Source organism: Blastomyces dermatitidis, assembly GCF_000003525.1.
Source record: "Blastomyces dermatitidis ER-3 genomic scaffold supercont1.2, whole genome shotgun sequence".
NCBI classification, from domain to species: domain Eukaryota; kingdom Fungi; phylum Ascomycota; class Eurotiomycetes; order Onygenales; family Ajellomycetaceae; genus Blastomyces; species Blastomyces dermatitidis.
This window is the reverse complement of record NW_025544775.1, coordinates 7,698,400-7,713,118: the sequence shown is the minus strand read 5'-3', so window position 1 is coordinate 7,713,118 and position 14,719 is coordinate 7,698,400. Positions and strand designations below refer to the sequence as shown.

At 32.1% G+C, this 14,719-nt stretch overlaps 3 protein-coding genes across 3 annotated transcripts; 1 reads left to right on the top strand and 2 right to left on the bottom strand.

The window, feature by feature from the left end:
• Positions 1–538: 538 nt before the first annotated feature.
• Positions 539–1,318, bottom strand: BDCG_16564 (uncharacterized protein; the record flags this gene model as incomplete). The annotated part of the gene is made up of 1 exon (XM_045425780.1): positions 539–1,318. The coding sequence occupies one exon, from the start codon at positions 1,316–1,318 to the stop codon at positions 539–541; it is 780 nt and encodes a 259-aa protein (XP_045280015.1).
• Positions 1,319–2,387: 1,069 nt separating this feature from the next.
• On the bottom strand, positions 2,388–2,986 carry BDCG_16563 (uncharacterized protein; the record flags this gene model as incomplete). Its single annotated transcript, XM_045425779.1, has 2 exons — positions 2,388–2,860; positions 2,983–2,986. 2 exons carry the CDS (start codon positions 2,984–2,986, stop codon positions 2,388–2,390), a joined length of 477 nt encoding a protein of 158 aa, XP_045280014.1.
• Positions 2,987–12,399: 9,413 nt separating this feature from the next.
• BDCG_02370 (sphingolipid delta-4 desaturase) lies at positions 12,400–13,755 on the top strand (the record flags this gene model as incomplete). Its single annotated transcript, XM_045417914.1, has 3 exons — positions 12,400–12,594; positions 12,665–12,943; positions 13,006–13,755. The coding sequence occupies 3 exons, from the start codon at positions 12,400–12,402 to the stop codon at positions 13,753–13,755; spliced, it is 1,224 nt and encodes a 407-aa protein (XP_045274614.1).
• Positions 13,756–14,719: the final 964 nt, after the last annotated feature.

Here is a 14,719-nt window from a genome sequence, read left to right as displayed (position 1 = left end):
TACATTCTTTTGAGCTAGATGCATGTTTTTCTTTACAATTAGAGCACTTAAGCAGAGTATGTTGACAAATTTCATCTCTTTTTGAGCATGTTTCACATTTATGCTCACTAGTTTTGTGATCTCTGGCACAGAATGTACATTTTGAGTCTCTAAAATATGAGATTGTAAAGTGTTTATATCTTTGACAGTTTAAACACTGTGTTTGAGCTTTGAGATTCATTCTTGAGTCTTTGTATTCATGAACTCTCATTTTCAAACCTGCTACTCTTACTTCAGAGATCTTTGACTGTTCAAGTGCTTTTATATATACTAGAACAGAGGCATTTCTCCTACTTTGTCTGAACTCAATTGAATTTAGTCATACAGGCTTCTTTCTCAGTTGAATAGAGTTGTATTCTTTCAATTCATTTTTGAGAAGTAGCATTCCTTCTTCACAGTCAAAAATTTCAACTGAAATATCATAAAGAATGAATTTGTCTCACTTTTCATCTCTTTCAGATAGAATTGTTGTGTTTAACAAAGATTCTACTGCTGACTTTCAGAGATTCTCATTCTGAATAAGGAATTCAGCACTGAATTCAGACATTGTAGTCAGAATGATGAAGTTTTCAAAGAATGATGATTCAATTGAAGCTATAACTGATCTTTGAACTTCAATATCAGTTATCAACTGAGAAAAGAACTGCTGGTTAATTTCATTTCTGATTCTGAAAATGAGATTTGAGTTTAGCTTGTTTCTTTGCAGAATGTCCTGGTTTGAGACTTTGAGAATAAGTCTTCTATTTCTGGAGATTTGAAAGTTTTTCTCTTTTTGCATTTTCTTTTCCACTTTTCTATGAATAGAGGCATGAGCAGTATTCTTCTCAGTTTTCTCAGGATTTTGAGCAGGTTTTGAGACAGCAGGTTTAGAGACAGCAGGTTTAGAGACAGCAGATTCAGCTGCTTGAGCATATGTTTTCTTCTGATTCAAAGAAGGAGAAGAAGAAGAAGTAGAAAAGAAAGAAGAGCAAACTGAAGAGTCAGTGATTGTATTAGAAATTTTCAAAGTTTTTTGAACTGTGTTTGAAATTCCAAGTTTGAACTTGATCACTTCCTGTAGTTGTCTAGCCTGAGCATGAAGAATTAACAGAACTTCTTCATTCATCTCACTCAGACACTGCTTTCCAAGAATTTTACTTGCTTTTTCAAGTTTCTGTATTTCAAGAACTTGTTGTTTCTCTATCTCTTCTTTCTTTCTTCTCTTCAGAATTTCAATCTCAGGAATAGCATTTGAGAAAGCATCTTTCTCCACATCAACTGAGTGTACTTTTGAACTCATTGTTCTTACTCAATGAAAAGTTGGTCAGACTAATTCAATTGAGATATTTATTAAACTCTTTTTGAATTGAAAAGTTGGTCAGACTGTTTCAATTAAGAGGTTTCTAAGTCTGTTTTCAATTGAAAAGTTGGTCAGACTATTTCAAAAGAGGAATCGCAGACTTTTATGTATAAAACACCTGATTTTTTTCACACTAGTTCAGTAACTAGGTTAGATTTTTGAAGAGAATCTAATAAACTAAAATTGATTTTTAAGATAAATCAATAAAATCTTTACAATCTCTTTCTTGGGATACAATGAGGAAAAGTATGATATCAATTGATAGTAAATCAGATGATATGACAGTTTTTGAGAGAAAAACTGACAAAAAATAAATCAATTTTTTGAAGAGAAATTGATTAAAACTATTCAATTTTATTCTAAATTATCCAATTCTCCTCACACAACAGGTGTGCAACTCAAATCAGTTAATAAAGAGTGTAAAAAAGAATTAAGTATTAATGAAAGCTCTTCAGCCACTGAAAAAGTAATTCTTACTTAAAAGAATATGAAATTATGACAGAAAACAACTCTGTTTTTAATTCTTTGTAAGAATATTGTGTAAAACCCAGAGAAAAACACCTTACTTTTTTAAGAGAAGTAAAAAACTATTTCTAAAATCTTTTTTTTGCATTAACTGCTGCAGAAGAATGAGATAGAAACTGCTAAGATATGCACTACTGTATACCTCCTACCAAGACTTTCCCTCTTCAGTTATCACCATTACAAGCTTCTTGCTGATGTAAGATGATATATCATTCTCAGTTTCAAGAGTCTTATCATCACTTAATATATTCACCCAAACCTTCAAGACCTTGCAGGTGGCATGACATGGTGTGAAATTCTTGTAGAAAGTGTGTTTCTGTTTAGCCTTAACACATATAGCACAGAATGATAATTTCTTCAGACTGATAATGATAATATCAAATCACAGGTTTCTGATCATTTTTAATATACTATTTTCACTGATATGATCAAGTCAATGATATCACTCATCTATTGAAAGCTGTTTCAGAAGGACTGTAGATAATCAAGATGAAGATGAGATAACAAAGAAATCAGTATCTGAATTCTTAGAGTTGATTAACTGTTCAACCTTCTCATGGCTGAAAGGTCTCAAAGATTCTGCATTTGAATTGTAATCTGTTGAGATTGCCTTTGGTTTTGAAACAGCCACATATGCCACTGCTTCATACATTGAGTTGTTCATCATCTCATGAAATGTCGGTGAGCTGTCAAATAGAATGTAAATATTATTATGAGACAGATTGGCATAGAAGATATCACTGTTGATAGATGACAGAAACTCAAAGTAGTTCTCAGCATTAACTTGTATATCACAGTGAATATAGCTCTGATGTTTCATAAGCTCAGCAGAGATCAGATTTGCAGATAGTTCTGACACATAGTATACATGATTGAATTCTATCAATCTTTCATTCACTGAGATGAATGCAGTGCTGACACTCTGAACCTTTATAATGACCTTATTGACCACTTGAACTGTTGAATCATTGATTACTATAAGTTCTGAAAATCATGATCTATCACTTGCTATGTGGCATTCAGCATCACTATCTCATATAGTGAGGGAATTCTTGTGAGGTTTCATAAAACAGGCTGACACATTGATAATCTCTGTGAGGTTTGTCATCTGATAGATGTCTGATTCATCTGTAATGAATAGTTGAGTTCTATCTTCACTATTATTCTTTTTCTTCTTTTTCTTGAATTTCTTTATTCTCACAGCATTGTTTATTCTTTAATTATTCAGAGCACTGTCTGAATTGATCAATCAACAGATGTCAAAGTGAGATCTCTCACATTCAGAACAGATAGATGAATTTTCTGATCTCTGATGGTTTTGAGAGCTCTCTTGAGTACTATCATGACCACGTTCAGTACAGCCTTCACAGGCCGAATTTGATGTATTGTTGTTAGAATTGATAGATGTAGTGATTGTTGTAGCTGTTGTAGCTGTGTTGACTGTAGAATCTATATTCTGCAGATTCTTTTTATCTTTTGAAGAATCAAGCCACAAATGAATTTCCTTTATGAGAAGATTAACATTCAATACCACAGCTGTGAATTTGAAATCCTGTATCTTCTCTATCTTCTTCTGAATGTAATTTCTCCAATTGTTGAGTAGAACTGAGTAGAAGGTATCAAATGTTCACACATCTGAGAGGGAAGCATTCAACATCTTCAATTTTGTAATGACAGATCAGAACTTATCAAAGAATGTGTGTAGATTGATGACCTGTGTGTCATCAAGAGACATGAATTTCAGAACTGTCTCACAGTATAACTGTGTTTTAGAGACAGAGTATTCCTGTTCAATTGTGTTTCATAGAGTATAAGCAATTCAATTTTCATCATACTTGGAGAAATGTGCTCTGACTCCTGCACTCAAGGAGTTTGAGATGAATGTGTAGAGTCACTGATTTCTGACATCTCAGAATGATGCTCACTTATCATCTCTTTATAGAGGGTTCTGAGTCTCTCATTTCTCTATCATATATCAACACTGTGTATCAACCAGTTTTGATTTCATGAAGATGCTTCATGTGATGTAATTGAATGTATTAGTTAGACTGTTTGATCTCACAGTATTTTTGACATCTTTCTTGAATTGAGAGATTGTCTTGTCAACACAGCTATTCAGTTCATAAAGGTTGAATTTCAATCTTTCACTGAGATTAGAATTCCATGTGGCTGTACGGGCTGTTGATATGATGACAGAAAGATTGTTGACATTCTGTGATTAATCTGTAGAGAATCTCTGTTAATGAAGTTTTTCCAGTTGTAGTTTGAGTTCTAAGACTCTTTGCTTTCCCTTGTTCATTTCAAGCATTATCTTGAGATGCTTCATCTGTTGATCTGATATTGCCTTGTTCAAACAGTAGACATCTGAGTGTTCAATATTCTCATCAAGAGAACCAGCTTCATCAAGCTGTTGAGTAAATCAGAAGATCAGCCTGACTGTGTCAGAAGCTGTATTCAAACCAGCTTTGAATTGAGAGAGTGTTGCAGAGTGTTCTTCAATGAAGCTTTCAAAGGCTTCAGAAGAATATTCACTGGCAGAGTATGAGTGTGAAGAATCATCATCATCATCAACTGCAACTGATTCAGTGAAAAGAATGCGAGATCATGAATGTATATGTGAGCAAGATTGTATTGAATTCACCATCTTGATATTTATTTATTGAATCCTTGTCAATATTGTTCTCTTTTTCTTGCTTTTTTTGCAAGTGTGATGCATTTTCTACAAGCCTCTTTTTTTTTTTTTTAAGTGAGCAGTAGTATTATTGATCATCAAGATCTCAAATGTATCAATACTGATAGAATAAGATGATTTTAACTCCTGATGAGTGTATTGAATGAAGCAGTAGTTCAAATAATGAATATATTGACAAGGAATCCCGAATTAACAGTGATTTTATGCACAATGAGTCTCATAACCTGTGAAAGGTGTAAAGCTTGTGTGATTGAAAGGTTGCTAGCTGGTGAAAAGTTATATGATGAAAGGATTAGTAAGCCAGATCACGTGACCTGACAGTAGAATTGTGAGGAATTTTCCATTCTTTTACTAACTCTGTAGAATTATAGAATCAAGATATTTACAGTCTGTAATCACTCTTTATAGTTATATAGAAAGATTTAGATCTGTGATTCATAATTACTCTTTATTTACTAGAGTGATCTGACTGTTCTGTAGAATTACTCACAGTGTAAGTAAATCTCTCTAAAGTAGTATAAATATCTCAGATCTGTTCATGAAATCTCATCTTCTTTTTTCTTTTTCTATAGTAGCTCTTATTCTTATAAACTGTAAGTATTCTCATTCATCTGTGAAGTGTTTTTACTTAGATAATAGAGAGAGTATGTTTCTGACAATATTTATATATTAATTCAAGAACTTCTTATGAATAAAAAATTTTTCTAATTTCAATATCTTTATAAATAATGTCTGACTATCACTTAGCTTCTTATAAGTGTCTTCATAACTTCTCTGATTACTTTTTACTGACTGATGAAGTAGAGATGTCACTGCTTATAACAGTGTCTTTATCTCTCTCAGCTTCACTATTACACCTGATCTTCAGATCAGTAGTTAACTTCATATCTTTCTCAGATCAGTCTCTCACTTCAAGCAGTGCAGTCTTCTTCTTTACTGTAACTCTTCTCACAAATAATTTCTTACAGACTCTAGCTAATAATTCTTATAAAGCTTTCAGTATTATCAGTGTCTTCTGCAGTCTTAAAGACCTATGATTATCTCTCTTCTACTTACACAATCTCTGATCAGACATATGTAAATATGTCTAGGTTTTTTATCAATGATTCTCACGCTGTGATGCATTTTCACAATCTTATTATCAATGAGAGATGAGTCTCTGAGTACCTGTAAAATTCAGATAATTAAGATAATGTGAATGTTATGAATTTGTAATAGAAGTTAATCTGAGCAGATAAGATCTCTCTTCATATCTTAATTATTTCTGAGCTGAATACTTCAGTACAACTGAAAGAGCAGACACAGCTTTGTAAGAGATATCTGATTATATATATAGATAGTCAGTTCTCAAGACTCTGCTGTAACTGTATATACTCTGATATCTGACTTCTCTGAAGTCTGTGTATTTCTGACAGTCTTTATATTAAATGTAATAATTATCTGTATTATAAGTATAATACTCTCTGCTTCTTTGAAGAGAGAAATTAATAGTTATGAAGAAATTAAGTATTGTCAGTATTAAGAATATAAATATGAATTTTCTTTATTTTTTCTTTATTAATCTCTAAATTGTGTTCACAGTTCTGTTTTTATTTTCTTATTTTTTAACTTTAATAAGAATATGATTTTTTCTTCTCTTTATATATACTGCAGACTGTTCATCTCAGTAGAAACTTATTATCTTATAGACTAGAACTTATAAATAATAGTATTAATATCTGTATTATAATCAGATTCTTAGTAAAGATTATATTATTCTGACTTATCAGAATTTATAGTATAAAAGTCATATCTTAGCTTCTGCAGATATCTTATCTGCTCAGATAATTCTTAAGTAAACTTATTCATCTTATCAGAATATTCTTATTACTGAATCTTGAATCAGAGCTTATAATCTCACTTCTCTGAGTGAATAATTTCTTTGATCTGATATTCTCTTTCACTCTCTAATACTTTATAGATAGAGTGATGAGTCACAGAGTTCTCTTCTAAGAATTTCTTATATTTATGAAGTAAAGAGATATGAAAAATATTATATATCTGTAACTCAGATAATAGTTTTAATCTGTAGAACTGTAAACTAACTTTCTTTATAATCTTATAAGACTCTGTCTGTAAGAGATTCAGCTTCTTACTAGATCTTTATATAATAATATTTTCTAGACTTAGTCAGACTCTATTATCTTTCTTAAAACTCTTTATAATATACTTGAAGTTATAGTATCTCTTCTAATACTCTTAAGTCTTTCTTAAGAATTTATAAGCTTTCTCTCAGATCTTCTGAATTCTCTCAGTCTATTCACAGATATTATCACACTCTATAGTATACTCTCATAGATTTATTAAGATTATCTGTGAATAAGTTTCAGTAAGTATCTTAAAGAGAGTTTTATCTATACTGATATACTTTGAGTTATTATACATAAACTCTATAAGTGATAATTAATACACTCAGTTATTCTGATTATAATTAATAAAACACTACAGATACTATTTTAATATACTTATTAGATATTCTGTCTGATCATCTGTTTATTAATGAAAAGCTGTACTTACATCTTATAAAATCTTCAGTATAGTTATCAGATCAGATTAGAACTCTTCTATGAAGATTGATTCTCTATCTGAGATAATGTTCACAGATAATTCATGTAACTAAATTATATTACAGATAAAGATATAAGTTAAATTCTTTGACTTCAAGTTCTTATAAGTGAGTATAAAGTATGTTATCTTGATAAAGTAATTCACTATCATAAGCACACTGTCAAAGCAGGTATTATATATATTCTTACTTTCAGAGAGACTTATAAGAGTATTTATTTCTAGCTGTTCTCAAGATTTCTGTGAGATGAGTAGAGAAGTAAGTTCTTTATATAATCTGAACTGCACTATCTGTGAACTCTGATAAATAGTATAAGAATTCACTATCTTCTTCATAAGTTCTCATATCTTTGACTAGAAGTATTTTCTTATAAGCAACTTATGAGTTCTAGTATCTGTAAAATAACCTACTAGAGAAGAGTTATAATACCTTTTAATAAGTTCTATACATAGAAACTTATTCATAGATATATAAATTCAGCTCTTTTTTTATAAGAGATTATTTAAGTCTCTTCAATTCTTTGTTTCTGCAGAATTAATCTCTGTTATAACCAGTTTTTAAATATACTGAGTATATTTATTCTTCAGTTGTAGTTCAGACAATCTGAATAGAAGATCTTATAAAGACTTATACTCTATTTTCTCTTACATTAGATCTTCTACAGTGCTTCTCAAAGTCTGTAAACTCTTCAGATTATAGATACTCTCTTCAAGAATTCTCACAGAGATCTTCAGAGTGTTATCTCTTAGTATTATAGAGAGTAATTATACAGACTTCTTCTCTCTCTCTTCTCTCTTCTCTTATAAGAGATTGAGAGACTCTTTAGTTAATCTTTTTATAATACTCAGTTTAAGTATTCTATGAAGCTTTTCTATCTTCTCTAATCTCTCTATATCTGATACTCTGATCTTCTTAATATAGTCTGATCTGTGAGAGAGTTTATCTGCTAAGTTCTTAGTTCTCTTGATATATTCTATCTTGAATCAGAACTTACTCAGTCTCTGAGCTCAGTGAATCTACTGCTGTAAGAGTTTCTTAATTAAAGTAAATTATTATAAACTGTTATAATCAGTTCTAATAGTAATCACTGTTATAAAACTCTTAAAGTAGTGATATTAATAACAGAAGAACTTCACTATTATAAGAAGCTTCTAATTATAAATATTATAATTGATCTTCAGAGATTGTATCTTCTGTGAGAAAAAGATCACTGAAACTCAGTTCTTATTTAACTGTAGTTATAAGATTATTTCTGAAATTATAAAGAAGAAGACATCTATCTTCAATCTGATTAAAAGTAAGAGATCAAAGTGAAATAGCATTACTATATCTATAAATATCTATTTTAATCTTATAAGAATCTCATAAGCTTCTAAAGTAAGAAAGTTTTCATAGTTCTTTCTTCTCAACAATCTTTTCATTCTTTATTTATAGAATAACTTCTTCTTATTTTCACTCTTCAGCATGTCTGTAAGAGTCAAGAAGATTTTCATAAATATAAAGATAAACTGTTTATAGAAATTCACAACACTCAGAAAGATCTGAATCTTGTGAATACTAGTTAACTTCAGTTATAATAGAATAGTCTCAATCTATGAAGATTTTATCTGTATATTATCTGCAGTAATTATATATTCTAGGAAATTAATCTGATAGATACTGAAGTTATACTTTATAAGCTTAATATACAGTTCTGTCTTATCTAAGATCTTTAATATACTTTATATATACTCAGTGTATTCTTTCTTCTTTATAAAGTATATTATCACATCATTCAGATATATTATCACAGAGATATTTAGATATATATAAAGTATTTTATTAATAAAAGACTGAAATACTATGAGAATATTAGTCAGATCAAAAGATATTACTAAATATTTAAATAATTCCAGTGCAGTTCTAAAGACAGTCTTTTATTTATTCTCAGACTGTATTTATAGCTGTGTATATATACTAATTATATTCAGTTATATGAATATAATAACTTCTGTAAGACAGTTAATTACATTCTTAATTAAAAATAGAAAGTAGTGACTCTTTATTATCTTAAAGTTTAAGTTATAGTAGTCTATATATAATCTGAGATCTTTATTCTTCTTCTTTATAAATATTACAGAGACTTCTATAAAGATCTGTAAAGATTAGATAAAGTCATTCTTCAGATTCTTTATTATATAGATTTATAAGATCTCTATCTTATAATAAGAGAGCTTATAGATTAGTTCTTAGAAGAGTTTTTACTCTTCTATTAAATTTATTATCAGATTCTTCTTATAATAAGAAGAAAGCTCAGTTATCTTTACTAAGCTGAATATCTCTCTAAGATCTCAGTATTTCTCTGATATCTGAAGCTTAGTTTTTATAACTGTGAGATTCTCAGATATTTATAAAGTTATTATATAAATGAGCTTATCTTCTCTAATTAACTCTACAGTATTAACTGATTCTATCTCTATAAGTAAGTCTGTTAACACTGATCAGAAGTATAAATCTGACTCATAGATAGCTATATATAAATTATGTCTTTAAAGTTATATAAGTCTTAAGTACATGTTATCTATAATATCTGTAATAATCATAGTTTCTATAAATCTTCTTCAGATTTCAGAGAGATCTTGTAATTCAAAGATAACTTTTATAAGTCTTTCAGCTCTCAGATCTGAGTTCTTATACTCTATTTATTATAAGAGCAGATTCTCAGTTTTCATCATTTAGTTTATTTACTCTGTAAGCTTTAGAGATACTACAGTAATCTGAGATTCTGAGTTTATTAATACTTTCTATACTTATAGAGCAGTATTACTACAGTGTGATCTCTTCTTATAAGTAAGTATTTTTATCAGAGAAGTAACAGATTCAGATATCAGCTTTAAGACTCTTAAGAAGACTGTTACTAACTCTGTTTATAACTCTTTAAATTTCTATTTTAATTTATTCAGATAGTTTGCACAGAGATATTCTGATTTAAAATAGATAAAGTAAAGTCTCTTTTTCTTAATCTCTCTATTATATACTCTGTTTATAGAAGCTTATAAAGCTCTCTCTCTCTACTTAGTAGTCAGATATAAATCTCTCTATATCTTATTATCTTTTTTTAATAAATCTGTTCTCTATTATTCTGACTCTTATAGAGCTGATTAATAATCTGCTCTCTACAGATCTATAACTCTCATAGTAATTTATAAGTAATAAATAAAAGTTATCAGTTTTTTCAAGACTAAGAGCTTAGAGTCTTACTTAATAAGCTTATTCTATATATCTTTATTCAGTCTCTTTATAAATATCATTATTCAGGTCTTTTTTCAGAGCTCTGTTTTCATAGATTTTAATTTATATTATAATTCTATAAAGTACTATAAGTAGTCTTTATCAGATTTCTCATCTCTTTTTCTAATATTAATAATTATAATTCAGATGTTCTCTATTCAGTTTACAGAGTCTTTTAACTTATTCTCTAAATAAATCTTAAGAATAGATTAGTAAGATCTCTTGTAATTATTCTTTAAATAATTCAGTCAGTTCTTAACTTCAGTGTAGTAAAGATCTGTTATTATATAGATAACAGCTTCTTTATCTTTTATATTACATAGTCAGACTTATGAGTCAATTTTAAATACAAACTTATAAAAGCTTTTATAGATTATAATTCAATAAGTAATCTTAAGTAATTACAGCTTAAGAAAGTTTCTTTTCAGTTCATAGATATCTCTGAAGATTATATCTAGAGACTCAGTTCAAAAATGTTTATTAATAGTAAGTATTTCTTATAGAAAAATAGCTTAATTCTGTAAGAGATACTCAAGAATATTCTTCACTAAGATTGATTTATTTATGAATTCAGAGAATTTCTCTGTTATAAATGTAGAGAATAATATCTTATAAATAATTAATACATTCTCTGAGACTTCTTTTATAAGAGTTATTTATAATTTAAATAACTACTTCTAAGTATCTGCAGTAGAGTTTATAGAGAATAAAGTATATAAGTTTCTAATTCTTTCAGTTATAACAGGTGATTGCTGACTGACTAAGCTTGAAATGTAAGAATAAGTGCTTATAGATAATTATTCAGATATTTATAGCTTGATATAATATATACTATTAACTACTAGAAGTATTTATAATAAAAAGTTAAAATGTAGAGATTAAATATATAATAGTATTTAAGCTGAGTTATAAATAGTATTTGTGAACTTCAGTCTATATAGTTGTATGTAGTCAAGAGCCACTAACTCTATTAATTACATGAGAGATAGAAATAGAAGTAAAGAATTTACAGAGAGTAGAATTTCTTACATTATAAGATAATCTGATTGAATGATATATTATATAATACTGAGTTAATAAATAATGAAAAAGTGAAAATATGCTCACATCTATAAGTTGATAATAAGAGAGTAATTAATCTAGTAAAGAAGGAATTCTTAACATAACAATTATATCATATTAATATTAGATATCATATTCTTCATAGTTTAATTAAAAAGAGAAAATCATGATGAAATATATTGATTCTACAGCAAATATAGCTGATGGTCTTATCAAGTCACTGGTGAAGCCTGCATTTGAAGATTTTATTAAAAGAATTGATTTGAAAGAGATCAGAAAGAAATGATTAAATGATAATAATAATACAGTGAATTAATAGATTTTGCATATATTTCTTGATTTTTACAGTTATTGCTGTATGAATGCCTTTCCTAATGAGGAAATCAGGGTCTGATTCATGTAATTAATTGTTATTGCATTTTTGAAAGATTTGAGGATGGGAGAGGCCCCGGGTGGCGGCTTATAGGCCACGGCGTAGCAAGGGGGGGTGTTGGTGATTTCTACACCTACCCTAGTCACGTGCCACCCCAACCTATTCATCCATTTAGTGTAACTCGCGTAGTTAGATTACAACACAACACAACAACGTTATCCTCCAAGAGTAGTTAGGTGTAGTAATCACCAACATATGTAATATAACGTAGCTAGCTCCTCCACACGAATATAGAAGACCATTCTACAGGAAGCACCGTTATAGCACGGGACCAACCCGGCCCGCGTTGCGTGTCCCTTCCTACGATCCAACAATATCTCAACATCGTACATTCTTTATCTCGACGCTCTTTTTGCATGATCTGGCGTTTGCCCAATTCACAAGCCATCCCCATGAGTTAAAAGAGACGGCGTTATAAATCAGCCATCACAGCTATGCCCTCAGTCGTTACCACCTCCTCTCCCAGAGCTCGGGTCTCTGCGACAAGTGCTGGAAACAGCTCCAGCTCCAGCTCCACCCATGCTCCGCCGCCACCCTCCAATTCCTCTATAGAAGACAAGTTCTTTTGGACTTATACAGAGGAGCCTCATCGTTCCAGACGCCAGGCTATTATCAAGGCTCATCCAGAGGTGGGATTTTGTTCCTTCAATGTAACATCCAGATAATTCAAACCAATGCTGACAAAGGGGGAAACTGCAGGTTACGAAGCTCTGTGGTGTTGAGCCCCTTACCAAATATGTCGTTCTCGGTGTTGTCTCTCTTCAGGTCGCCTGTGCATACCTACTCCGAAATACCCCGGTCTTGTCATGGCAGTTCCTCTTGACTGGTTATGTTATTGGAGCTACGGCGAACCAGAACCTCTTCCTCGCAATCCACGAGATATCACACAACCTCGCCTTCAAATCTCCTTTTGCAAATAGGCTGTTAGCTGTATTTGCCAATCTTCCAATCGGCATACCATATAGTGCTGCATTCAGGGTATGTTCAACTTATGCAAATCTCCAATTCTTTCCCCGAAAAGTACTTCTGACGAAATTCAGCCTTACCATTTAACCCATCACAAATCCCTCGGTGTGGCCTCGCTGGACACGGATCTCCCTACCGCCCTCGAAGCCTTCTTCCTCGACTCCGTTCTCGGAAAGGCCTTCTTCTGCACCTTCCAAATCCTCTTCTACGCCCTACGGCCCATCTTCATCTATTCCCCGCCCTTCACCTCCATCCACCTGCTAAACATCATCGTCCAATTCACCTTCGACTACTGCCTGTACAAAATCTGTGACTCCTCCCTCCAACCCATCTACTACCTAATCCTCAGCTCCTTCCTCGCCGGCTCCCTCCACCCTTGCGCCGGTCACTTCATAGCGGAACACTACTTCTTCTCGAAAACTGGCGCGGGCACTGAATCGATCGAGGAACTGCGACGACAGAAGAGTGGTGATAAGCAAACAATAGAAAAACCAGGAGGAGATGCATTGGCCAACCTACCCCCGCCGGAAACGTACTCGTACTACGGGCCATTGAACATCCTAACGTACAATGTCGGTCTACACAATGAGCATCATGATTTCCCTGCCGTGCCGTGGACAAGGTTGCCTACTCTACACAATATTGCCAAGGAGTTTTATGAGCCTCTCCCTTCGCATCGTAGCTGGGTCTGGGTTATTTATACCTTTATCTTGGACTCGAATGTTGGGTTGTGGTGTCGCGTGAAGAGAGCTGGAGGTGGGAGAATCGTGGGAGGAGGTGGTGTTGATGGTGGTGGTTGGAAAGAATCTGAGATCCAAAATTGAATTGGAAGGATGGTTCCTATCCCGGATGATACATCCCCAGAACTCCGGTCCCGATAGAACAGTTTTCTACCAGCCTGCCGTTTTCATTCCCATATTATTATTTCACTTCCCGTCCATTCTCCTCGTTTTTCAGTTTCTATTAATGTACAGTTCTTTGATTGTACATACATCCTTATCTGTAATATCTTGTTTCTCTACTTTTTTCTCATCGTATTCCTTTGCACTCCTAGCTAGCTACAAGTATGGATTATTTACATCGACTTTTCGAATTTTATCAGACTGCTTGTATCTTGTTGCTAGTGTTCATCAGCGTGCACTAGAAAGGAAGGCCGCGCTAATGGAAGGTTTCTGTGTAGCTCACTTCCAGTATTCCCCTTTAGGCGCTCTCTCTTCTACCACAATACCCATATTTTGCAAGTTATTTGTCAATCCACTTTGCTTCCCGCCATGAGAGGTAAGAACTTAAAGGAGCTGTCAAGGTGGGAATGAGCACTGCCGGTTTTTGTCCCTGTGGGAGTTAAAAGCACTATTGGAATGGAATTTTCTATTGTGTCATTTCTGTTTTACTAGATCTGTGTGCCTGTGCTCCCTTTCAGTACGGAAGACAATATCAAACTTTATGACCTATGTTCAGGATGGCGACTTACGGGGCATTTATGTGAAGAATTGAAAAGAAAATATGTATTCTGTAGCCGACAGCTTGTCAAAATCAATATTCTGTATTATTTCTTACTCTCCCATACCATACTCTTCTTCATATCATGAGCTTCTCAGTGAGTGCCTTTCTCTCTGTGCAACATCTCTGAGATTCTCAGTGATATGAGCTGCCTGCAAGCACTCTACAGATTCTCATTAAGATTGGAGATCTTTCGTTACGTAGAAAGCTCAAACAAGACTCACTATAGAGTAAAAATGATTTCTACTAGTCAGGCAATATAACGGTGTTATTCACTGAGTCAAAATG